General features: G+C 54.7%; 1 protein-coding gene across 1 annotated transcript; it reads left to right on the top strand.

Moving 5' to 3' along the window:
• The first annotated feature begins 5,363 nt into the window (after positions 1 to 5,363).
• On the top strand, positions 5,364 to 20,079 carry efna1b (ephrin-A1b). The gene is made up of 5 exons (XM_088905031.1): positions 5,364 to 5,672; positions 17,595 to 17,890; positions 17,984 to 18,049; positions 18,594 to 18,656; positions 18,864 to 20,079. The coding sequence occupies exons 1-5, from the start codon at positions 5,581 to 5,583 to the stop codon at positions 18,980 to 18,982; spliced, it is 636 nt and encodes a 211-aa protein (XP_088761157.1). The 5' UTR covers positions 5,364 to 5,580; the 3' UTR covers positions 18,983 to 20,079.
• The last annotated feature ends 3,432 nt before the right edge of the window (positions 20,080 to 23,511 follow it).

Here is a 23,511-nt window from a genome sequence, read left to right as displayed (position 1 = left end):
ATCTTCACACTAACACTCCATCATCATCATCAGAGCTGTAGAGTAACTGTACAGACACTCAGTCCAGCTCCTCTGTATCTTCACACTAACACTCCTTCATCATCATCAGAGCTGTAGAGGAACTGTACAGACACTCAGTCCAGCTCCTCTGTATCTTCACATGAACACTCCTTCATCCTCATCAGAGCTGGAGAGTCACTGTAAAGTCTCTGAGAAGTAAGAGACTCAGAAGTGATAGATGGGGACAGTTGTGGTGATGATGCTCAGCACGCAGGCCCTGGTTGACAGAGAGTGAGGGTGAGGCTCCAGGCTCTTACAGCATCTCTGGACTGCAGCCCAGTGACACACCACAGCTCGGACACACTCGCTGCCAAGACATGGAAACTATACATTAAACTCTGTCCCTGCTTGCGTTCTGGAAACACAGGCTGGAGTGAGGGCACTGCTGGCCCTCCCAGCTCTTTCTGCACTGAACTGTGATTCCAGGGCAGACAACAGGACAGAACATCTTCAGAACTACCCTGATCTCACTGGGCTGTACTGCACTGCACTGTGCTTTTACCCTGATCTCACTGGGCTTTACTGCATTGCACTGTGCTTTTACCCTGATCTCACTGGGCTGTACTGCACTGCACTGTGCTTTTACCCTGATCTCACTGGGCTGTACTGCACTGTGCTTTTACCCTGATCTCACTGGGCTGTACTGCACTGCGCTTTTACCCTGATCTCACTGGGCTTTACTGCACTGCACTGTGCTTTTACCTTGATTTCACTGGGCTGTACTGCACTGCACTGTGCTTTTACCCTGATCTCACTGGGCTTTACTGCACTGCACTGTGCTTTTACCTTGATTTCACTGGGCTGTACTGCACTGCACTGTGCTTTTACCCTGATCTCACTGGGCTGTACTGCACTGTGCTTTTACCCTGATCTCACTGGGCTGTACTGCACTGCGCTTTTACCCTGATCTCACTGGGCTGTACTGCACTGCACTGTGCTTTTACCCTGATCTCACTGGGCTGTACTGCACTGCGCTTTTACCCTGATCTCACTGGGCTGTACTGCACTGCGCTTTTACCCTGATCTCACTGGGCCTTACTACACTGTGCTGTGCTTTTACCCTGATCTCACTGGGCTGTACTGCAGTGTACTTTTTTACCACGTTCCTTTCCAAGCCCCTGACTCTCTCAAAGGCGGGGTCTGATCTCCGGGACGTCCCAGCGAGGACTGGCCACTGCGCTGAGTCTCGGCTCCGAGGAGAGCCGGCGGGCTGGGAGATACCGATCACCTGGGACACTTTCTGTGCTTTTCGGGGAGGGGGTGTTGTCTACTGTGACAGCTGGTGAGGAGTGGCGAGGGACGGGGGGTTAGATCCTAATTGCTGAAGTGTGTCTGCTTTGAGTGCTTTTCTGAAAACACACTGACACACACACAGACAGACAGGCAGGCTTCTCCCCCAGCAGAATGGAACGGGACTCCATCTGGGATCATTAAGGAACTGTTAATGAATACAGTCATTGGGGAGGGAGGGGGAGATAAATTATTCTGCCTTTCAGGGTGCGAGCTGGGTGTCTGTCTCCCCAGAGGGAGAGGAGGTGGGAGAGAGAGGGAGGGAGAGGAGGAGAGAGGGGGAAAGAGAGAAGGAGAGAGAGGGAGAGAAGGAGAGAGGGGGAAGGAGAGAAGGAGAGAGAGGGAAGGAGAGGAGGAGAGAGGGGGAAGGAGAGAAGGAGAGAGAGAGGGAGAAGGAGAGAGACAAAGGGAGAGAAGGAGAGAGGGAGGAAGGAGAAGGAGAGACAGAGAGAGAGAAGGAGAGGAGGTGGGAGAGAGAGAGGGAGAGAAGGAGAGAGGGAGGAAGGAGAAGGAGAGAGAGAGGGAGAGAAGGAGAGAGAGGGAGAGGAGGTGGGAGAGAGAGAGGGAGAGAAGGAGAGAGAGAGAAAGAGTGGAAGAGAAAGAGAGGGGGAGAGGAGAGGGAGGGAGAGAGAAAGAGAGGAGGGAGAGTCTCAGTAAAGACACTGTAAAAGCACACGACAGCAGCCTGCTGCACTGGGGCCTGACCTCTGAAAGGTGTTCCAGGGTGACGGAGTGTGTGTGGGGGGTCGTGACCTGTGACCCCTCGCTGTGCTGTCCTCTCACAGACACACATGGGGCCCATTGTGCAGAAGTGTGCCGCTCCGAGGGACGATGGCCACCTGTATGCTAATGACGCAGGGCCACTGTCCAGCCTGTGGAAGCGTGCCGGAACAGCCAGGGGCAGGGCAGGGGCAGGGGGAGGAGGGGACGGGGGCAGATCGGCTCCTCTCCTCTGCCAGGGGGCAGCTGGTGCTGGCAGTGCGATCCGCCTCTAATCGCGCGCCAAGGCGCTCTCCTCCTAGACCACACACACGGGCAGCTGGTATTTGTGCAACAGGTGTTAAGATCTGATCTGTAGTCAGTCAGTTTAATTACACAGTGTGTGCAGTGCAGGAATTAAAGAGCTTAGTTTGAGTTTCTCTGCAGATCTGAGGAAGATGATGATGGAGTGATAATGTGAATTTACAGATGAGCTGTGTTAATGATGGAGTGTTAATGTGAAGATACAGAGGAGCTGAACTGAGTGTCTTTACAGTTACTCTACAGCTCTGATGATGATGAAGGAGTGTTCATGTGAAGATACAGAGGAGCTGGACTGAGTGTCTGTACAGTTCCTCTACAGCTCTGATGATGATGAAGGAGTGTTCATGTGAAGAGAGGAGCTGGACTGAGTGTCTGTACAGTGACTCTCCAGCTCTGATGATGATGAAGGAGTGTTCATGTGAAGATACAGAGGAGCTGGACTGAGTGTCTGTACAGTTACTCTACAGCTCTGATGATGATGAAGGAGTGTTCATGTGAAGATACAGAGGAGCTGGACTGAGTGTCTGTACAGTGACTCTACAGCTCTGATGATGATGAAGGAGTGTTCATGTGAAGATACAGAGGAGCTGGACTGAGTGTCTTTACAGCTGTACTAAGTAGAGAGAGGAAGCGAAAAATTCAGAGGGGAGAGAGAGGTGGAGTTGTGGTGAGAGAGATCAGAAGATGAGCTCTGTGTTTGGATCTCCTTACCCAAAACACCTGGAAGCAAAGATACCCAACCCCTCCCTTCCATCCCCCCACACACAGACAGCCCCTGGATATCCCACACAAGACCCTTACAGACAGAGACAGAGAGAGAGAGGTTCTACTGCTGGAGCTGTGAGAGAACAGAGAGAGACGGATGAAGAGCTAGGAACAGAGACAGAGATGTACTTCCTGATGCAGTGTGAGAAATACTCTGGGATTATACAAACATTCTTCCCCAAAATAACACATCTAATCCCAGAATTCCAACACCTGCCAGGGTCAGAACTGCACCCAATCCTCCTGATGTAGGAAAATGAACAGAGCTGCACCTGCCCCTCCATAATAGTAATAATAATAATAATAATAATAAATTATGAGCCCTGGTCAGGGAGAGGAGAGAGGAGGTGTTCTGATCAGGGAGAGGAGAGAGGAGGTAATATGCTCTGGGAGAGAAGAGGAGAGAGAGGAGATTCTATGCTCTGGGAGAGAAGAGGAGAGAGGAGGTAATATGCTCTGGGAGAGAAGAGGAGAGAGAGGAGATTCTATGCTCTGGGAGAGAAGAGGAGAGAGGAGGTACTATGTTCTGGGAGAGAAGAGGAGAGAGGAGGTACTATGTTCTGGGAGAGAAGAGGAGAGAGGAGGTACTATGTTCTAGGAGAGAAGAGGAGAGAGGAGGTAATATGCTCTGGGAGAGAAGAGGAGAGAGGAGGTACTATGTTCTGGGAGAGAAGAGGAGAGAGGAGGTAATATGCTCTGGGAGAGAAGAGGAGAGAGAGGAGATTCTATGCTCTGGGAGAGAAGAGGAGAGAGGAGGTAATATGCTCTGGGAGAGAAGAGGAGAGAGAGGAGATTCTATGCTCTGGGAGAGAAGAGGAGAGAGGAGGCACTATGCTCTGGGAGAGAAGAGGAGAGAGGAGGTGTTCTGATCAGGGAGAGCAGAGAGGAGGTGTAATGATCAGGGAGAGAGAGGAGGTGCACTGTCTTAGCTGTCTCACACACTCTCACGTGAGACCCAGGTCCTCTCGCTCCTCAGCCCACAGGGTGTGGGGAGAGTGCGGGCGCTGCAGGAATCTGCCTCCGGCCACAGAGACTCCGCTGCCTGTCCGTCCCACCACAGTGTTGATCAATAACAACAGCAGCGCGCTGTAGTTAATGACATGTGACTCGGCAGCGCGTTCAGGTGGAACAGGCCCTGACGACGATGTTAATAAAGGTGCTCGTACTCGTGCAGAAAATGGAGCTAACGAATTAGCTGATAGAAGCATTTCAGCAAGTTGAAAGTCTGCAGTCCATGAGTCTCCCTTCTCCTTAACCCCTGTTCCCTCTCTCCTGTCCCTCTATTCTCTCTCCTGTCTCCTATCGCTCTCTATTCTCTCTCCTGTCTCCTATCCCTCTCTACTCCTTTTCTCCTCTCCCTGTTCTCTCTCTCCTGTCTCTATCCTCTCTCCTGTCTCCTATCCATCTTTACTCCCTCTCTCCTGTCTCCTCTCCCTCTATTCTCTCTCTCCTGTCTCTATTCTCTCTCCTGTCTCCTATCCTCTACTCCTTTTTGTCCTCTCCCTCTATTCTCTCTCTCCTGTCTCTATCCTCTCTCCTATCTCCTATCTATCTTTACTCCCTCTCTTCTGTCTCCTATCCCTCTCTACTCCTTCTCTCCTCTCCCCCTATTCTCTCCCTCCTGTCTTTATTCTCTCTCCTGTCTCCTATGCCTTTCTATTCTCTCTCTCCTGTCTCCTATCCCTCTCTATTCCCTCTCTCCTGTCTCCTATCCCATTCTATTCCCTCTCTCCTGTCTCCTATCCCTCTCTCTCCCAGTCTTATCCGTTCACTTGCACACGCAGACACTGACAATAAATCAATGCTCCACTGTTTGCTCTGAGTCCGGACTTTATTCAAATCTTTGATAAATAATCGCCAGATCTTCAGTTTTTTGCACAGCCACAGATAAAGGGAAGAGTGTATCTGTTGTTTTTAATACGTAACTCATCTGTCTTTACGGGAGATGACTTCACCGATCGATGTTACTCATTATTGTTATTGTGAGTCCGGAGTAGCAGGGAGTGCTTCGGGGGCAGAGCTTCTAGCGGCTAGGGAGGGGTCTTGGGGGCGCAAACACGGCTCTGGATTGGCCAGGGAGGCGTGGATGGGCGGGGCACAAACGGAGGGCTACGTGTGGGAGGGGTTTACTACGCTCCAGACGTGCGATTGGCTGTCGAACAGAGGGGGGCGGGGGACAGGTGGCTGGTGTTTGAACAAAACCAGAGCCGAAGTTTTCTCATCCCTAGTGATCAGCGAAGCGGTTGAGGTGGCTCGTCCGTGGATCGATATTTCTTATCTCTGCAAGCAAACAGCTCCAGCTTAAGGAAGTCCTTTTCTCCCCCCCCCCCCCAAATACTTTCTTCTACTTTCAATCGCCACTACTTCCTAAGGTGCGGCCTCACGACAGGTAGCGGCCGGCGGTCTTTGGTCGTACTCGTTGGCTCCAGGACAGCGAGCGATATGGATGTACTGTGGCTCGCCTGCCTGGCTCTGGGCTCATGGGTGGCATCGGCGGAGAGGCACAGCGTCTACTGGAACAGCAGCAACCCCAGGTGAGCTCCCCTCTCTCGCAGCGCCGTAGTGCGACCGTGCGGCGCTTTGTGTGTGTGTGTGTTTTGTTAAAGGCTGTGATTTTTCGACCGTGCCGTGTGGCAGGCGTGCACAGTTTTTTAAAAAGGCTCGGTGCCTTTTGGACGGGTTCTGTCCGGGAGACGGAACCTCCCGGCGCGGCCCGGGTTGGGCTGAGCGGACCGGGCCGGGGAGTTCTGCGGCGTGCGAAGTTTCAGGGCGTCCAGACTTGTTTGTGCACGTTGTGTGTGTGTGCGTGCGCTCGCTCTGACCGCTCACTGGCCGGGATCGGCAACGCGCTGCTCGGAGGTGTGTGTCTGAGGGGAGACTGCCGACTTTCCTTCGGGAAGCTGCGGAACGACAACTGGTCTCCCCCGACTGCAGCAGTCCGAGTGTGTGTGTGTTGGTCCGCGCAAGTTGTTGTTGTTGTTGTTGTGCGCTGTCCTCCTCTCCTGGTCTGTCGAGAGACAACTCTTTCGTCTCTTTGTTGCGCCGTTCAGCGGAGAGCGTGTTTATTTTTCCCCCCTCGCGAAGGTGTGATTGTGCAAGCTGTGATTTGGTTTGGCAGGGACTGAAAAGCGGTTTCGACACGTACTGACGCGTTCCCGGGAGGCTATCGAGTCTCGATATTTCAGTTCAGGTCGCGATAGTTTATTGACTTTTTGGAGTGACTGAGGCACGGGTGAAAGCAGAAGGAGTTGTGATTTTTTTTTACCAGGTAGTTATTGAAAGATAAGGTAGTTCTTGCATAACCCGGAATCACGTAGACTTGACGCGGAAAACAGCTCCTACTCCTGTACTTCAGAGAGAGCCGCCAGGAGTGTGTGCGCTCCTTTCCTCCTCGGCTGGGATTGAGCAACTAGCCTGACAGGACTGAAGGAGAAATCTCTCTGATCCGCTCCAGATTTTACAGGTCTGTTAGTCAGACTCCCAGTGCACAGCAGTGTAATCCGCTCCAGGTTTTATAATACTATCAGACTCCCAGTGCACAGCAGTCTGATCCACTCCGGGTTTTCCAGAGCTGTGAGTCAGACTCCCAGTGCACAGCAGTCTGATCCAGTCCGGGTTTTCCAGAGCTGTCATTCAGGCTCCCAGACATGCAAGACTCCGGCAGCACTGTAAATCCCGGAGTGGACCACTCTGCTGGGAGTCGGTTCTCCTCCTTCAAACCCAAACAGATCTTCAGGTTTCTCCCTTAGACAACACCGACTTCCCAGGTCAGATGTCAGTGCCTGAAGAGATCAGAGATGGGGAGATAACATTCCACCTCCAAATGGGGGACTGCCCCCCCCAGCTCCCTCCTTGCTCTGTCACTTGGGGATTATCTGAAAGCACTTCAAAAATAGCAGCCCTACGTCTGCTGGAGGATTAGGGTCTGTCGGCAGTTCTGGGTGTTCTTTGTATGAAGGGGCTCTGCGTGTGCTGGGAGTTCTGGGGTCGAGCAGTGCTCTGTGAGTGGATCAGTGATGGGGTCCCTGCTCCCACCTCGCGCCTCTCCCTCATTGATTTAATTATGCTCAGCCTAATTGATTGGATTACAATTAGTGTTTTTTTGACATGCAGACTCCCAGACATGAGATACACATCTGCCTGCTTTCTGTCTCTCGCTGAAAACTGTGGATCTGTGTCATCGGGTCCTGGTTGGTGAGATCGGGGTTAAAACACAGTACAGTGCGGTACAGCCCAGGGAGATCAGGGTAAAAGCACAGTACAGTGCACTAAAGCACAGTGAGATCAGGGTAAAAGCACAGTCCAGTGCAGTAAAGCCCAGTGAGATCAGGGTAAAAGCACAGTGAGATTGGGGTACAAGCGTAGTACAGTGCAGTAGAGCCCGGTGAGATCAGGGTACAAGCACAGTACAGTGTGGTAAAGCCCAGTGAGATCAGGGTAGAAGCACAGTACGGCCCAGTGAGATCAGGGTAAAAGCACAGTGCAGTGAAGTACAGCCCAGGGAGATCAGGGTAAAAGCACAGTACAGCCCAGTGAGATCAGGGTAATAGCATAGTACAGTGAAGTACAGCCCAGGGAGATCAGGGTAAAAGCACAGTACAGTGCGGTACAGCCCGGTGAGATCAGGGTAAAAGCGCAATACAGTGCGGTACAGCCCAGTGAGATTGGGGTACAAGCACAGTACAGTGCGGTACAGCCCGGTGAGATCGGGGTACAAGCGCAGTACAGTGAAGTACAGCCCAGGGAGATCAGGGTAAAAGCACAGTACAGCCCAGTGAGATCAGGGTAATAGCACAGTACAGTGAAGTACAGCCCAGGGAGATCAGGGTACAAGCGCAGTACAGTGCGGTAGAGCCCAGTGGGAGCGTGAGCAGGCGGTGTAGTAGTAATGGCCCCCAGGTGGTGTTTCTGGGAAGGAGACTGAGCTGAGCTGTGCAGGGTGTGGTGTGCCGACGTGCTCTGTGATACAGGTGTGAGTCACGCAGTCTCTCTCTCCCGCTCCCCACGTTTCCTCTGCACTCTGCAACCCCGCGTCCGGGCTGCTCTCCGCCGGCTCTGTCTGGCCTCCCCCTGCCTGCCCCGCTCTGCGCTGCGCGGGGCGAGCAGGCCGAGGGTGCTGGGACGGGCTGTGCTGAGAGCAGCAGTAACAGTAAGAAATCCTCCTCCTCCTGTTCTCTTCAGTGGAATTTCTCCCTGCCTGGTACAGACCGTCATTAATCTGGGCCTGCAGTAGGACAGTACATTAACACTGACTGACTGGACACTCCGCTACCTTAACACTGACTGACTGGACACTCCAGTACATTAACACTGCACTGAGAGAGAGGGGTTAATACAGACACACTGACTGGACACTCCAGTACATTAACACTGCACTGAGAGAGAGGGGTTAATACAGACACACTGACTGACTGGACACTCCAGTACATTAACACTGCACTGAGAGAGAGGGGTTAATACAGACACACTGACTGACTGGACACTCCAGTACATTAACACTGCACTGAGAGAGAGGGGTTAATACAGACACACTGACTGGACACTCCAGTACATTAACACTGCACTGAGAGAGAGGGGTTAACACAGACACACTGACTGGAGCTCCAGCTGGTCTGGAGAAGCAGTGTTTTTCCCAGGCTGTGCAAGCAGGGACAGGGAGCCCCACGCCCTGCCCCGCTCCCTCCCCGCTCTGTCCTCCGCGCGGCGCTGCCAGGAAGTGAGCAGACACTGCTGTGCTCCTCACGGCTCTGCAGGTGCTGGGGTCTTGCTCAGCAGGACAGGAAGTGTTTTTCACTGACGCTCTTCACAGCTGTGTGTGCGGAGTCAGCTGGGACACTCGCGCTCACGCACATGCCCAGAGCATTGACCTCGACTTGATATCTAGTGCCTTTCATCAAAAAGGATCTCCGAGAGCTTCATCTACAGGAGGAACATACTTCACCCCACTGGGGGACCCACAACAGCCCCACTGGGGGACCCACAGCAGCCCCACTGAAGCACAGCCCCACTGGGGGACCCACAACAGCCCCACTGAAGCACAGCCCCACTGGGGGACCCACAGCAGCCCCACTGGGGGACACACAGCAGCCCCACTGAAGCACAGCCCCACTGGGGGACCCACAGCAGCCCCACTGAAGCACAGCCCCACTGGGGGACCCACAGCAGCCCCACTAAAGCACAGCCCCACTGGGGGGGACACAGCAGCCCCACTCGGGGACACACAGCAGCTCCACTGAAGCACAGCCCCACTGGGGGACCCACAGCAGCCCCACTGGGGGACACACAGCAGCCCCACTGAAGCACAGCCCCACTGGGGGACCCACAACAGCCCCACTGGGGGACACACAGCAGCCCCACTGAAGCACAGCCCCACTGGGGGACACACAGCAGCCCCACTGAAGCACAGCCCCACTGGGGGCCCACAGCAGCCCCACTGGGGGCCCACAGCAGCCCCACTGGGGGACACACAGCAGCCCCACTAAAGCACAGCCCCACAGGGGGACACACAGCAGCCCCATTAAAGCACAGCCCCACTGGGGGACACACTGTGCAGGAGACACTCAGACCAGGGGTGGGACGCTGCTGGTCCAGTCAAGGTGAAATGAGCTTCACTGTTGCAGAGGGCAGGGAAGATGAGATCTGGAAGAGTGGAGCGTCTGTCACGATCACGTACTCCTGGGAAAAACAGCTCGTCTTGCCACAGTCTCCACACCTCTCCACGCCCCGAGGGCAGAGAGCAGATTGTTGTGGAATCCCAGCTCCGCGCCTCCCACTCTCTCGCTCCGTGCTGTTCAGACTGCACACTCCCTCCCCCCGGAACACGGAGCCGCGGGTCTGGCCGGAGCAAGCCGGCGGCGTCCCGGCCAGCGTTCGGGTCTAGGGTCCGAGATGGAGTCGGTCAGCGCGACTGTTCATTAGGCTGGAAATCCCGGTCGGAAGTGGGCTGCGGGAGGGTTTTCCCCATTTTCTAACACGGGAGAGAGCACGGTTTTCCAGCCCGCGGCTAACGGCAGTATGTTAGCTGCTGCACCTAGCAGTTGATACGTTCCAGTAATAGAGCAGTAACAGCTCCAGTTGCTCCAGTATTAGAACTGTAAGGGCAGCAGTAAGAGCTTCAGTAATGGCAGTATTAGAGCAGTAAGAGCTGCAGCAGTACAGTATTAGAGCAGTAACAGCAGTACTAATATTGTTAGTAATAGCTCCAGTAGCTCCAGTGCCAGCAGTATTAAGAGCTGCAGCAGTACAGTATTAGAGCAGTAACAGCAGTACTAATATTGTTAGTAATAGCTCCAGTAGCTCCAGTGCCAGCAGTATTAAGAGCTGCAGCAGTACAGTATTAGAGCAGTAACAGCAGTAGCAATATTGTTAGTAGTAGCTCCAGTGACAGCAGTAGTAAGAGCTACAGTAGTACAGTATTAGAGCAGTAACAGCAGTACTAATATTGTTAGTAATAGCTCCAGTAGCTCCAGTGCCAGCAGTATTAAGAGCTGCAGCAGTACAGTATTAGAGCAGTAACAGCAGTAGCAATATTGTTAGTAGTAGCTCCAGTGACAGCAGTAGTAAGAGCTACAGTAGTACAGTATTAGAGCAGTAACAGCAGTACTAATATTGTTAGTAATAGCTCCAGTAGCTCCAGTGCCAGCAGTATTAAGAGCTGCAGCAGTACAGTATTAGAGCAGTAACAGCAGTAGTAATATTGTTAGTAATAGCTCCAGTAGCTCCAGTGCCAGCAGTATTAAGAGCTGCAGCAGTACAGTATTAGAGCAGTAACAGCAGTAGTAATATTGTTAGTAGTAGCTCCAGTGACAGCAGTAGTAAGAGCTACAGTAGTACAGTATTAGAGCAGTAACAGCAGTACTAATATTGTTAGTAGTAGCTCCAGTGACAGCAGTAGTAAGAGCTACAGTAGTACAGTATTAGAGCAGTATATGCAGTATTGGCTACAGGAGCAGTTGTAGCAGCAATAGGAGCTAATAGTTGCTGAACCAGCACTCTGCCGCTGTCCTGAAGAGGTGAAAGGTCACGGCTGTTAGCAGCAGCCACACATGCTGTCCTGTAAGGTCACATCAGGTTCCCCTCTTGTTCCCAGGATGTCCTAAATGGTAATTAGCTCCGAGTTTGGAGTAAATAATCCAGGGAAGAGTGTAACCGAGTGTGTGAGCGTGAGAATGCGAGTGTGTGCTTAGCAGTGCGTGTGAACAGCACTCATTGTGCATTGTCCTCCGCGACACCCTGTTGTTTCCCAGATCAGGATCGGAGGGGGGCGGGGGGTGTTTATCTGGTGTCCGTCTGGGTCAGGCACAAACACTGTGGGAGACGCACGCGCACACACACAGACTGTGCCCTCACGCTGCTCACTGTGGGAGACGCGCGCACACACGCAGACCGTACCCTCACGCCGCCCACTGTGGGAGACGCGCGCACACACGCAGACCGTACCCTCACGCCGCCCACTGTGGGAGACGCACGCGCACACACACGCAGACCGTACCCTCACGCCGCCCACTGTGGGAGACGCGCACACACACGCAGACCGTACCCTCACGCTGCCCACTGTGGGAGACGCGCGCACACACGCAGACCGTACCCTCACGCCGCCCACTGTGGGAGACGCGCGCACACACAGCCTGTACCCTCACGCCGCCCACTGTGGGAGACGCGCACACACACGCAGACCGTACCCTCACGCCGCCCACTGTGGGAGACGCATGCGCACACACACAGACTGTGCCCTCACGCTGCCCACTGTGGGAGACACGCGCACACACGCAGACCGTACCCTCACGCCGCCCACTGTGGGAGACGCGCACACACACGCAGACCGTACCCTCACGCCGCCCACTGTGGGAGACGCGCACACACACGCAGACCGTACCCTCACGCTGCCCACTGTGGGAGACGCGCACACACACGCAGACCGTACCCTCACGCTGCCCACTGTGGGAGACGCGCACACACACGCAGACCGTACCCTCACGCTGCCCACTGTGGGAGACGCGCACACACACGCAGACCTCTGGTACTGGTTCCCTGTGGACTCTGTGCAGGGCCTGATGCAGAAGCTCCCACAGAGGCCTGTGGTGGTGGGAGGTGGGGGAGCGCTTGTTCTAGGAATACACTGGTTTCTTGTGAAAGGGGTCTGATTTTCACACCGTTCGCGCCAGCAGAAATCGGCCTGTCCTGTCTCCCACGCCCCCCTCCCGCGCGCCCCCCTCCTCCCTCTCTTCCTCTGCTCTCTTATCGGCGGCGCAGGCTTCCTCCCTCTTGCCGGGCCTGGCAGCGTGCTTCCTCTCGGGGGGCGCTGCAGAAGATCAGAGAGGTGTGGGTACGATCTGAAGCCACTGTCGCAGGCGAGGAGGGCTGGGGGGTTCTCTTTGTCCCCCCCCCCCCCCAGTGCTTTCTTTCCCAGCCTCGGCCTCTGGTGCTCAGAACGAGCTCAGACTTCCGCTGCTCCCTGCTGCCCCCTGCTGGTCAGCCGTGCCGGTGGTTGCTCTTGTTCACTCGCCCTGTGCTGAGGGTCCAGAATCGGGGTGACGCGGTCCAGCCCTCCCCCACCCTGTGGCTCACTGCCATGCAGGGGGGTTCCGCTCCTCTCGTTAACGCCTGGCTGGCGAGCTAATCCCCCTTTCAGGGCGCGTTAGTGCGGGGCGACCCAGTGGAGCGTGGGGCGCTGCTGTCTGAGCGGTGCCTGCTCCTGTTGGGCGGTGTGCTGGGCACAGGGCGCTGTAGCGGGGTGCTGTGTGGCAGTGTGCTGTGTAGCGGGGTGCTGTGTGGCAGTGTGCTGCGTAGCGGGGCCCAGGGCACTGTGGCAGAGTGCTGTGTAGCGGGGCGCAGTGTGCTGTGTAGCTGGGAACAGGGCTCTGTAGCGGGGCGCAGTGTGCTGTGTAGCTGGGAACAGGGCTCTGTAGCGGGGCGCAGTGTGCCGTGTAGCTGGGAACAGGGCTCTGTAGCGGGGCGCAGGACAGTGTAGCGGGGCGCAGTGTGCCGGGCAGTGTGCTGTTTGCTCACTCTGACCCTGTGTCACATTCCTCCCAGTCAGTGAAGACCGCAGCACCCCTCCCCCTCGCTCTGCTCCTGTCCCGGGACTGATGGATGAGCCCTGCGAGAGCGCAGGAGGGAGACGTCACCCCTGCAGTAAGAGCAGGAGGAGAGATATCCTTGGAGTCAGCAGAGTAGTGTCTTCCGATTGTCCTGTCCCACGTCTGTGTGGCCTCTCTGCTGGTTAAGTGGAGAGTGTGTGTGTGTGCGCTCTTTGACGGAGTGACGTCCTGTTCGGGGCGTGTTCCCAAGTTGCTCTCTGCTTCCAGGATAGACCTGGGCTTTGGGGTTCTGCCTCGTACCCGGACTCATCCTGCCCCTGTCCCCACACAATCCCACACAGGGGTCTGACCCCAGCCTTCACAGCGCTGAAGGGGTCCGAGTGATGGTCGTTAAAGCCCAGACTGGACCGCCGCCGAGCTCTGAAAGGAGCCCCAGAACCAGCCCGGGTCCGAATACCGCCAGAACCCCGCTCCCACGGGGTACCTCCGCTGACCCGGCTCCAGGAGCCCGAGGCTGAGCTGGGGGAGGGACTGGGAAAAGCACAAGGCTCCGGGAGTGTGGAGGTGGTGCTGGCAGTGCTGGGATCGAGAGGGTGTGAGGTTCAGATTGTGGTTTTTGCTGTTGTTGGGCATAATAATAAATCAGCCCAGAACAAGGACACAAATGTGTCTCTCTCTGTCTGCCTGTCTCTCTCTGCTTGCTCCCGTGTCTTTGTCTCTCTCTCTGTCTCTCTGTGTCTCTCTCTCTGCTTGCTCCTGTGTCTCTGTCTCTCTGTGTCTCTCTCTCTGCTTGCTCCTGTGTCTCTGTCTCTCTGTGTCTCTCTCTCTGCTTGCTCTGTGTCTCTGTCTCTCTGTGTATCTCTCTCTGCTTGCTCCTGTGTCTGTGTCTCTCTCTCTGCTTGCTCCGTGTCTCTGTCTCTCTGTGTGTCTCTCTCTGCTTGCTCTGTGTCTCTGTCTCTCTGTGTCTCTCTCTCTGCTTGCTCCTGTGTCTCTGTCTCTCTGTGTCTCTCTCTGCTTGCTCCTGTGTCTCTGTCTCTCTGTGTCTCTCTCTCTGCTTGCTCTGTGTCTCTGTCTCTCTGTGTGTCTCTCTCTGCTTGCTCCTGTGTCTGTGTCTCTCTCTCTGCTTGCTCCGTGTCTCTGTCTCTCTGTGTGTCTCTCTCTGCTTGCTCCTGTGTCTCTGTCTCTCTGTGTCTCTCTCTCTGCTTGCTCTGTGTCTCTGTCTCTCTGTGTGTCTCTCTCTGCTTGCTCCTGTGTCTGTGTCTCTCTCTCTGCTTGCTCCGTGTCTCTGTCTCTCTGTGTGTCTCTCTCTGCTTGCTCCTGTGTCTCTGTCTCTCTGTGTCTCTCTCTCTGCTTGCTCCTGTGTCTTCCTGTCTCTCTCTGCTTGCTCCTCTGTCTTCCTGTCTCTCTCTGCTCACCTCTCTGCTCACCTCTCTGCTCACCTCTCTGCTCACCTCTCTGCTCGCTCCTGTGTCCCTGTGGTGCCTGCAGTGGCAGTGGGGCAGATGGAGTGTCGAATGCTCACGCCAGCACTCCCGACACCAGTCTGAGAGCAAATGGCGTCTGTGAGCTTGTCACAGTGGAGTGTGTGGAGTGGGCGGGAGAGCAGGAGAGCGCTGGGAGTCTCGGAGCAGAGTCCACACTTCGGTAGAGGGCGGCTGCGGTGGCAATGCCGGGATATCGCTGTCGGAATGCAGAATTCCAGCACGGATCCCGGGGGGAGGCACGGCCTCTCTGTGCTGTCTGCGGGTCTGTGTTGAGAAATCCGGGGTTTTGCCGGGAGTCGGGTCCGGGGCAGGTTAGGTGGAAGCCGGCCAGCTGTGGGCTATAATTTTAGGAATTTCAAATTCCCTGCTGCCTTCGGCACCAGCCCACCCCTGCGGGCGCGGAGCCAGAGCCAGGGGGAGGATGTTCAGGCTAATTACCCCCCACCTCAGGGGTCACTCCTCAGATCTCCTGTCTGCTTTCATTACGGCTCATTTAACCCCTCACCTGCCCACTCTGACTGTCGCAGAGCACCCTCTCCATCACCATCAGAGCTGCAGAGTAACTGTACAGACACTCAGTCCAGCTCCTCTGTATCTTCACACTAACACTCCTTCATCATCATCAGAGCTGTAGAGTCACTGTACAGACACTCAGTCCAGCTCCTCTGTATCTTCACATGAACACTCCTTCATCATCATCAGGGCTGGAGAGTAACTGTACAGACACTCAGTCCAGCTCTTCTGTATCTTCACACTAACACTCCTTCATCATCATCAGAGCTGGAGAGTCACTGTACAGACACTCAGTCCAGCTCCTCTGTATCTTCACATGAACACTCCTTCATCATCATCAGAGCTGGAGAGTAACTGTACAGACACTCAGTCCAGCTCCTCTGTATCTTCACATGAACACTCCTTCATCATCATCAGAGCTGTAGAGTCACTGTACAGACACTCAGTCCAGCTCCTCTGTATCTTCACATGAACACTCCTTCATCATCATCATCAGAGCTGGAGAGTCACTGTAAAGACACTCAGTCCAACTCATCAGTAATTTAATTATAGCCCAGTTGCCTCCCTTTGTGTCCTGAGACAATCTGACATTCACATTGAAATGGCAGCCTGTTGGGACAAAAGGAGAGACGGGGGACAGGGAGATAACGGCCCTGCTGCCCTGTGGGGTGGGATGGGGTCTAATTAGCTCTGGGACAAGTGAGAGATTAAAGGCTCATGTGCTGTTTTGTCCACGGCGCTGCGCTCTGGTGGGTGGGGCTCGGCTCTGGCGACCAGTGCTGGGACAGGGGGGTTCCTGCTATTCAGCTGGGGTTCCTTTGGGGGGATGCTCCTGCGCTGCCTGTCTCTCTCGACCAGCTCTGCTGGGGCTCAGACAGGGGGTCAGAGGAGTCTGGTCTGGGTGTCCAGTCTCCGTCTCTGGGACGGGTTGGGGAACATCGGATTGTGTGTTTTAGGTTTTTTTGTCACCAGTAAATGTCCCGTATGGGAATACAAAGTGTGTGTGGGGGGGACAGTTCAGTGGTGCCGGGTTGTCTGCGGTGTCAGATCTTGGCAGGGGTGGGGTTCAAGGGTTCTGACCTGACCCAGACACGGGACCGCACTTAGTGGTGTGGCGGCGGGCCAGGGGCGAGCAGTGCTCCTGGCACAGAAAGGAGCTGGGAGGAATGTTTCGGAGTTTTGACTTGGGTTCAGGGGTCAGAGCAGGGAGCAGTCTGAGAAGTGTCCCGCTCTGCGGAGGAGGGGCTGGGGAGATCGGGTTACCTGTGTCCCCCCCCGAGGGGCTGAGAGGGGGCGCCTGTGGAGCCAGACTGTCTCTGCCCAAAATCAGGGGTCCCGGGACGACAGCTAACGAGAGGGAGAAGGGCAGCACGCTATGAGCTAATGAGGCAGAACTAAAACAGCATCATAAACCGAGAGGGCGGGCGGACAGCCCTGTCTGCTGACCGGGCAGAGCTGAGCGAGGGATTGTGCAGGAGGAGAAGGGATGAGCGAGAGAGACGGGGGGGGGTGGGAACAGAGCACTCGGCACCAGGAAAATTGCTAGGTACCTGAAACCTAACACCTTAAAAACGCACGCGTGCCGCCTAAGAAAACACTCTGGAGACGAGCCGCAGCCGCTGTCTGAGCGAGAGAGCGCAGCGGGGTTCGGGACAGCCTACACAAACACCTCTCTCTCTCTCCCGGCGCACGCAGGCAGGCAGGCAGGCAGGGACCTGCCCCACACAGCTGCCTCTCTCTGCTCTGCTCTGCTCCAGGTTTTGCTGCTAGACAGGGCTGCGGGGCTCCAGGGCAGGCCCTAGCTGAGGCAGAAAAGCAAATATTGTTTTAAGCTCTCTTGTCTGTCAGTTCGCATTGACTGAAGTGGGAGAACCAGAGACCCGTGTCCCCACACACTGGATTACAAGCTCTGCTGCACTGCTGGCAGAGGCTCTGTTTTGTGTTTATTCTAACCCCAACAAAAGTAAACCAGACTCCCAGTGCACAGCAGTCTGATCCACTCCAGGTTTTATAGTGCTGTCAGTCAGACTCCCAGTGTACAGCAGTCTGATCCACTCCAGGTTTTACAGTGCTGTCAGTCAGACTCCCAGTGCACAGCAGTCTGATCCACTCCAGGTTTTACAGTACTGCCAGTCAGACTCCCAGTGTACAGCAGTCTGATCCACTCCAGGTCTTACAGTGCTGTCAGTCAGACTCCCAGTGCACAGCAGTCTGATCCACTCCAGGTTTTACAGTGCTGTCAGTCAGACTCCCAGTGCACAGCAGTCTGATCCACTCCAGGGTTTACAGTGCTGTCTGTCAGACTCCCAGTGCACAGCAGCCTGATCCACTCCAGGTTTTACTGCAGCCGTTTTGCTTCCTTACAAATGAATTGAGGCGTCGCGGCACACCTCTGACACCCTCCCGTCTCTCCCGGCAGGTTCCTGTGGGACGAGTACGCCATCTCTGTCCGACTCAACGACTACCTGGACATCATCTGCCCGCACTACGAGCACGGCGCGGTGCCCTCGCACGAGGCCGAGCGCTACGTGCTGTACATGGTGGAGCGCGAGGACTACGCTGCCTGCGCGCCCGCCTCGCCGGAGCAGCTGCGCTGGGAGTGCACCCGGCCCTTCGCGCCCCACGGCCCGGAGCGCTTCTCCGAGAAGTTCCAGAGGTTCACCCCCTTCACGCTGGGCAAGGAGTTCCGGCAGGGAGAGAGCTACTACTACATCTGTGAGTACAGCCGGGCCGCTGGGTGGGACCGGACCACCGCCCCGTCGGCCCGGGCGACTCACTGACCGTGGCGTCTGTCTCTCTCACCCGCAGCCAAGCCTGTCCACCACCACGGGGAGGCCTGCCTCAAGCTCAGGATCGACGTCACGGGGCCCAACGGTAAGACCCGCCCCCGTTTCTGATCCCGGTCGGAGCGCAGGAGCCCCTGCAGCTGCTGCGGGGCCCGGCTGTGCACAATCGGGTTACTCGGAAAGTGGTGCTGTTAGGTCAGACTCCCAGTGCACAGCAGTCTGATCCACTCCAGGTTTTACAGTGCTGTCAGTCAGACTCCCAGTGCACAGCAGTCTGATCCGCTCCAGGTCTTACAGTGCTGTCAGTCAGACTCCCAGTGCACAGCAGTCTGATCCACTCCAGGTCTTACAGTGCTGTCAGTCAGACTCCCAGTGCACAGCAGTCTGATCCGCTCCAGGTTTTACAGTGCTGTCAGTCAGACTCCCAGTGCACAGCAGTCTGATCCACTCCAGGTTTTACAGTGCTGTCAGTCAGACTCCCAGTGCACAGCAGTCTGATCCACTCCAGGTTTTACAGTGCTGTCAGTCAGACTCCCAGTGCACAGCAGTCTGATCCACTCCAGGTTTTACAGTGCTGTCAGTCAGACTTCAGACTCCTAACAGCAGTCTAATCTCTGCTCCTCTTTCTCCAGGTTCCCAGCAGCCCCGCGTGGTGGAAGGGGGTGCCCACAACCCTGTATCCCGGCTCCCCGCAGGTACGGCCCTGTCCTTACCGAGCCCCTCTCCTTTTCCATCTTTTCCAAGGGGGTGGGGGGGGGGTTGCTGACCCAGGCAGACCTGAGCCTGCTTGAGAAAGGCAGCACCTGACCTAATCCATAAAGCCTGCTCCCTTCCCGTGTTCTGGAGATCCGAGGGGGGCGTGCATGTTGGTCACCTCTCTCTCTGTCCTCCTCTCCCTGCAGATGACCCAGTGGTCCGCATGCCGGACGTTCAGAGGAGCGTGGGCAACACGGCAATGAAGATGGCCTCCCTCTCGATCCTCCTCACCCTGCTTCCCGGGCTCTGCCTGTTCCTGCTGTGAGGACTACAAGTCCCAGAGACACTGAAGTGGACTACAAATATGGTGGCCCGGGTAGGCCTGTAGCTGGCTGCCCCCCCACTTTTTGCCTGACCGGTGCTGGACACCGGGGAGAGATCGCTCTCAATGGGGAGAGTGCAAGAGCCATTTTTTAAAAAAAAAAACTTTATATATAAAACAAATTTACTGAAGAACTGAGACCTGTGACGCTTCTTAGTGAATGCCTGGAGCATAGGAAGTGTACAGCGCACAGACGTGGGACTGGCGGAGACCCCTAATTCTAACTCCGAGGTGTCTTGCAGCTGACACTTGACAACCTGCCTGCAAGCTGCACCCCAAAACTACAGGACACTAAAGAGACAACTGTGGCTCCATGTCTGTGGGTCTGAACTGCATATGTCTGTGGCGCCCGTAGAGACGTGGGGTTGACGTTGCTGCTGTTGTTCACTGAGGGGGAGGGGGGGTTAGTCTCGATCCTGACGGGGAGCTGGTCTCCCCACTGTAGCACCTTCCACCACCCACCCCCTTCCCCCAGATACAGAAAGACAGTGTGCTCAGCGCTGCCCCCTGCTGCTCCGGCGCTGACATGACGCACGACTCGTCTGACTGCGTGGTGGGGGGGCGGGGTCAGGAGGAGGCTCTGGCCAATCCGCTGCAGAGCTCTGACATGACCTCGCTCCTCGGTCGTCCCGTCGATCAGTGAAGTGACTGACGAGCGGGCAGGCGCTGGGGACGGAGAGTCGTTAACGAGCCAATTAAGTGCTGGAATGGGTTTGGCTGGTTGCCGTACACAGAGCAGTGGATCGGGGGGGTGTTCCGCGCATTGTGCCGTTTTTCCCATTTTCAAGTTGATCATCTCCCAGTTGGCGGTACTGGCATCCTGGCAGGACCCGGCCCGTTCTCTCGCACCCGGACCCAGTCTGGCGGTCTCGCTGCTTTGTTCTCAAGATTTTTCTCCTTTTTTTTTGTTTCCGTTTCTGTACAGGTGTATGTAAGACTGTAAAGTAAAAACTGAATTGTACATAGGAGTATATAAAAGCCAATGTCTGATCATTGAAACCTTGCTTCCGAAAGTGAATAAAATGTTTCTATCAATGGGACCTGTGCGGGTGTTTTGCCACAGTCTGACGGTCTGCCTCCTCCCTCTCTCAAATTCAATTCAAAGAGCTTTATTGGGCCTGGCCATCTCTGAACTGGCTTCATCACTCTGCTCTCCTCCCCTCTGAGAGCTGGTGTGTGGAGAGTACTGGTGCATCATCCAGGTGGGGGTACACACTGGTAGGTGGTGGAGGGGATCCCCATTACCTGTAAAACGCTTTGAGTGGAGTGTCCAGAAAAGCACTATGTAAGTGTAAGCAATTATTATTATTATTATTATTATTATTATTATTTCTGTGTTGCCAATGCAGATACAAGCATCACAACAGTCCATTCACATACAGGAAACAGAACAGTACCGAGAAACAGGCTGGCTGCTCCGCTGGGCTGCAGCTCTGGTGAGTTTCCTCTCCCAGCAGGATTGGAAGCTATTCTAATTCCAGCAGGAGTGGGAATTCCGGGATTAGGCTTGTTATTTTAGGGAAGAATGTTTTTCTGATCGCAGAGTAGGGCTGGGCGATGTGACCTCAAATCGATATCGCGATTATTTCACACACTTACCTCGGTAACGATAAATTAACGACGATTTTTTGGAAACCCTTGAAATTCTAGGATTACATGATATGCTGAAAGATCCGTGTTTTAAACATGCGAAACTATTAAAGCTGCACATACCCTCATCTGATCTCAATCTCTTACAAATAATTTAAGGACATAATTCACGGAAACGCAAACAGAATAACTTTTAATGAGCATTTTAACATCTGGCACTCTTCGTGATCCACGACTCGTGTTTCGTCTGGGCGCAGAAACGGTTTACATCAGACTTCTCTTTGTTCAGATGTTTGCTGAAGACAAAATAAGACCAGACGATCGACGCTGCATCTTCTTGAGATCCCAGCTCGTCTTGATGTGTACTTGAGCCACCCCGGCCCGGCTGGGGTTCGGCAGAAGCGCCCGGCCAGCTGCTTCGTGCGAAGGAAGAAGGAAGGTTGGGCCAGGCGGAAGCACGTGACTGGATTTGGCGACTGGGTGTTGTAGTTTTATCGGGGGGGCCCGCCCATGAAAGCACACTGGGAGTTGTAGTTTTATAAGGGGCCCGCCCATGAAAGCACACAGCGGGGAAAGCTTTTACCGAACATACCGACATGAGCAAAATGAGGTCGGTGAGAGATTCTTAACGTCGGTATCGGTACATTTTCGTTCTATCGCCCAGCCCTATCCCAGAGTGTTTCTCACTGTACAGCAGAAAGTGATTCTCTGTCTCTTCCTGCTGGCAGTGGGAGCACAGCCTGTTCCCTCTGGGCAGCAAGGTCCGCCTGTGTCCAGTTTCTATGGCCAGACTGTGGTAAGTGATTATATCCTCACTGGACAGCCAGGTCTGCCTGTGTCCAGGCTGTGATCACTGAGCCTGTCCTCTCTGGACAGCCGGGTCTGCCTGCGTCCAGTTTCTATGGCCAGACGGTGGTTAGTGATTATATCCTCTCTGGACAGCAAGGTCTGCCTGTGTCCAGTGTCTGTGTCCAGGCTGTGGTCACTGAGCCTGTCCTCTCTGGACAGCCAGGTCTGCCTGTGTCCAGTTTCTCTGTCCAGGCTGTGATCACTGAGCCTGTCCTCTGTGGACAGCTGGGTCTGTCTGTGTCCAGTTTCTGTGTCCAGTGAGCCTGTACTTGGTCAGAGTCAGTTTCTCTCTCCCGTCTCTTACTCTGGTCAGCTCTTTCTGTGCCTCTGTCTCTCCTTCCTGTTTGCCTCTCTGACTTCTGTGCTCCTCTCCTGGTGTCTCCTTCTCTCTTCCTGTGTACAGCGGCTCCTATTGTTTTGCTGTACACAGGAAACAAATGGGGAGGAAGATGGGTTTGTACTCACACATTCTTATTCCTGTCTCTGTCTGGGGACACAGTTTGTATTCCACACATTGTTAGGACACACACAGACACGTGTTTGTGTTTGTGAAGACCTGGGCATAGACACTCAGCACAGATAGACTTGGCTCTGTGAGCATAGCCTGGCCACAGAAACTGGACACAGGCAGACCCGGCTGTCCAGAGAGGATATAATCACTGACCACAGTCTGTCCACAGAAACTTGACACAGGCAGACCTGGCTGTCCAGAGAGGACAGGCTCAGTGACCACAGCCTGGCCACAGACACTGGATACAACTAGTTTCTGAAGATACAGGTCTGTAGCTGTGTCTCTGTGACAACACAGACTTGTGCCTCACTCTGATATGTGCTGTTGTAGCACTGCTGTCCTGAGGCTGGCTGTGTGTTGTGTGTCTGGTGCTGTTGTAGCACTGCTGTCCTGAGGCTGGCTGTGTGTTGTATGTCTGGTGCTGTTGTAGCACTGCTGTCCTGAGGCTGGCTGTGTGTTGTGTGTCTGGTGCTGTTGTAGCACTGCTGTCCTGAGGCTGGCTGTGTGTTGTGTGTCTGGTGCTGTTGTAGCACTGCTGTCCTGAGGCTGGCTGTGTGTTGTGTGTCTGGTGCTGTTGTAGCACTGCTGTCCTGAGGCTGGCTGTGTGTTGTGTGTCTGGTGCTGTTGTAGCACTGCTGTCCTGAGGCTGGCTGTGTGTTGTGTGTCTGGTGCTGTTGTAGCACTGCTGTCCTGATTTTGGCTGCTGTCGGTGTGGCTCAGGGCAGTGAACTTCAGGCCCGGCTGGCTGAGGGGGAGTCAATTCAATTCAAGGTGCTTTATTAGCATGACCGATGGGTACAATCAGTGTTGCCAAAGCAAATGAAAGTAATGATATTTACATTAAACAAAACAAAAAATAAAAGTAAAATAAAATCTACAGATATTTACAACAAAGACATTATAAAATATTGACATATACTGTAGGCGGCTGGAGCATTATTGGGAGACAGACTCACTGTTCCTCAGGCTGGGACAGGAGATCACATACTGGGCTGCCAGTTCAACTGAGTTCCCTCCTCCCTCTCCCAGTAGGATTGGGACCTGTTGTGATTCTGGCAGGTGTGGGAACTCTGGGATTAGATTTCTGAATTTCGGGAAGGATGTTTCTCTAATCCCAGAGTATCTGTCACAGTGCAGTAGGAAGTGCACCTCTGTCTCTGTTTCTCCCCGCTGGCAGTGGGAGCACAGCCTGTCCTCTCTGGGCAGCCAGGTCTGCCTGTGTCGCCCAGTTTCTATGGCCAGGCTGTGGTCACTGAGCCTTTCTCTTTGTTGTTTCTTATCTTGGTCAAATATTCAGCTAGTCTGTATTGTCTGTTTAGGGTTCTGTAGTCACTGTGTCTTAAAAACACCAAGTTTCTCCCTCGGGAGCAGAGGAGTCAATATTTGCCCTGCCTGCTTCCTCCTGTTTGCCGAGCCTGACGTGGAGCAGATCAGGGCGGGAGCGCTGGTCCCAGTGTTGTTTCCTCTGGGGCAGCAGGAGACTCCAAGACTTTGATTTTCTCGGTGGGGGGGGGGTGGGGAG

Source organism: Atractosteus spatula, chromosome 25, assembly GCF_055471065.1.
Source record: "Atractosteus spatula isolate fAtrSpa1 chromosome 25, fAtrSpa1.hap1, whole genome shotgun sequence".
NCBI lineage: Eukaryota > Metazoa > Chordata > Actinopteri > Semionotiformes > Lepisosteidae > Atractosteus > Atractosteus spatula.
The sequence above is the reverse complement of the archived record's forward strand: the minus strand, read 5'-3'. Positions and strand labels throughout refer to the sequence as shown.

Excerpts from the sequence above, each read along its gene's own strand:
- efna1b (XM_088905031.1), top strand. The coding sequence starts at position 5,581 with ATGGATGTACTGTGGCTCGCCTGCCTGGCTCTGGGCTCATGGGTGGCA. Across the intron at positions 5,673-17,594 it reads TGGAACAGCAGCAACCCCAG|GTTCCTGTGGGACGAGTACG; the intron begins GTGAGCTCCCCT and ends CTCTCCCGGCAG. Across the intron at positions 17,891-17,983 it reads AGAGAGCTACTACTACATCT|CCAAGCCTGTCCACCACCAC; the intron begins GTGAGTACAGCC and ends TCTCACCCGCAG.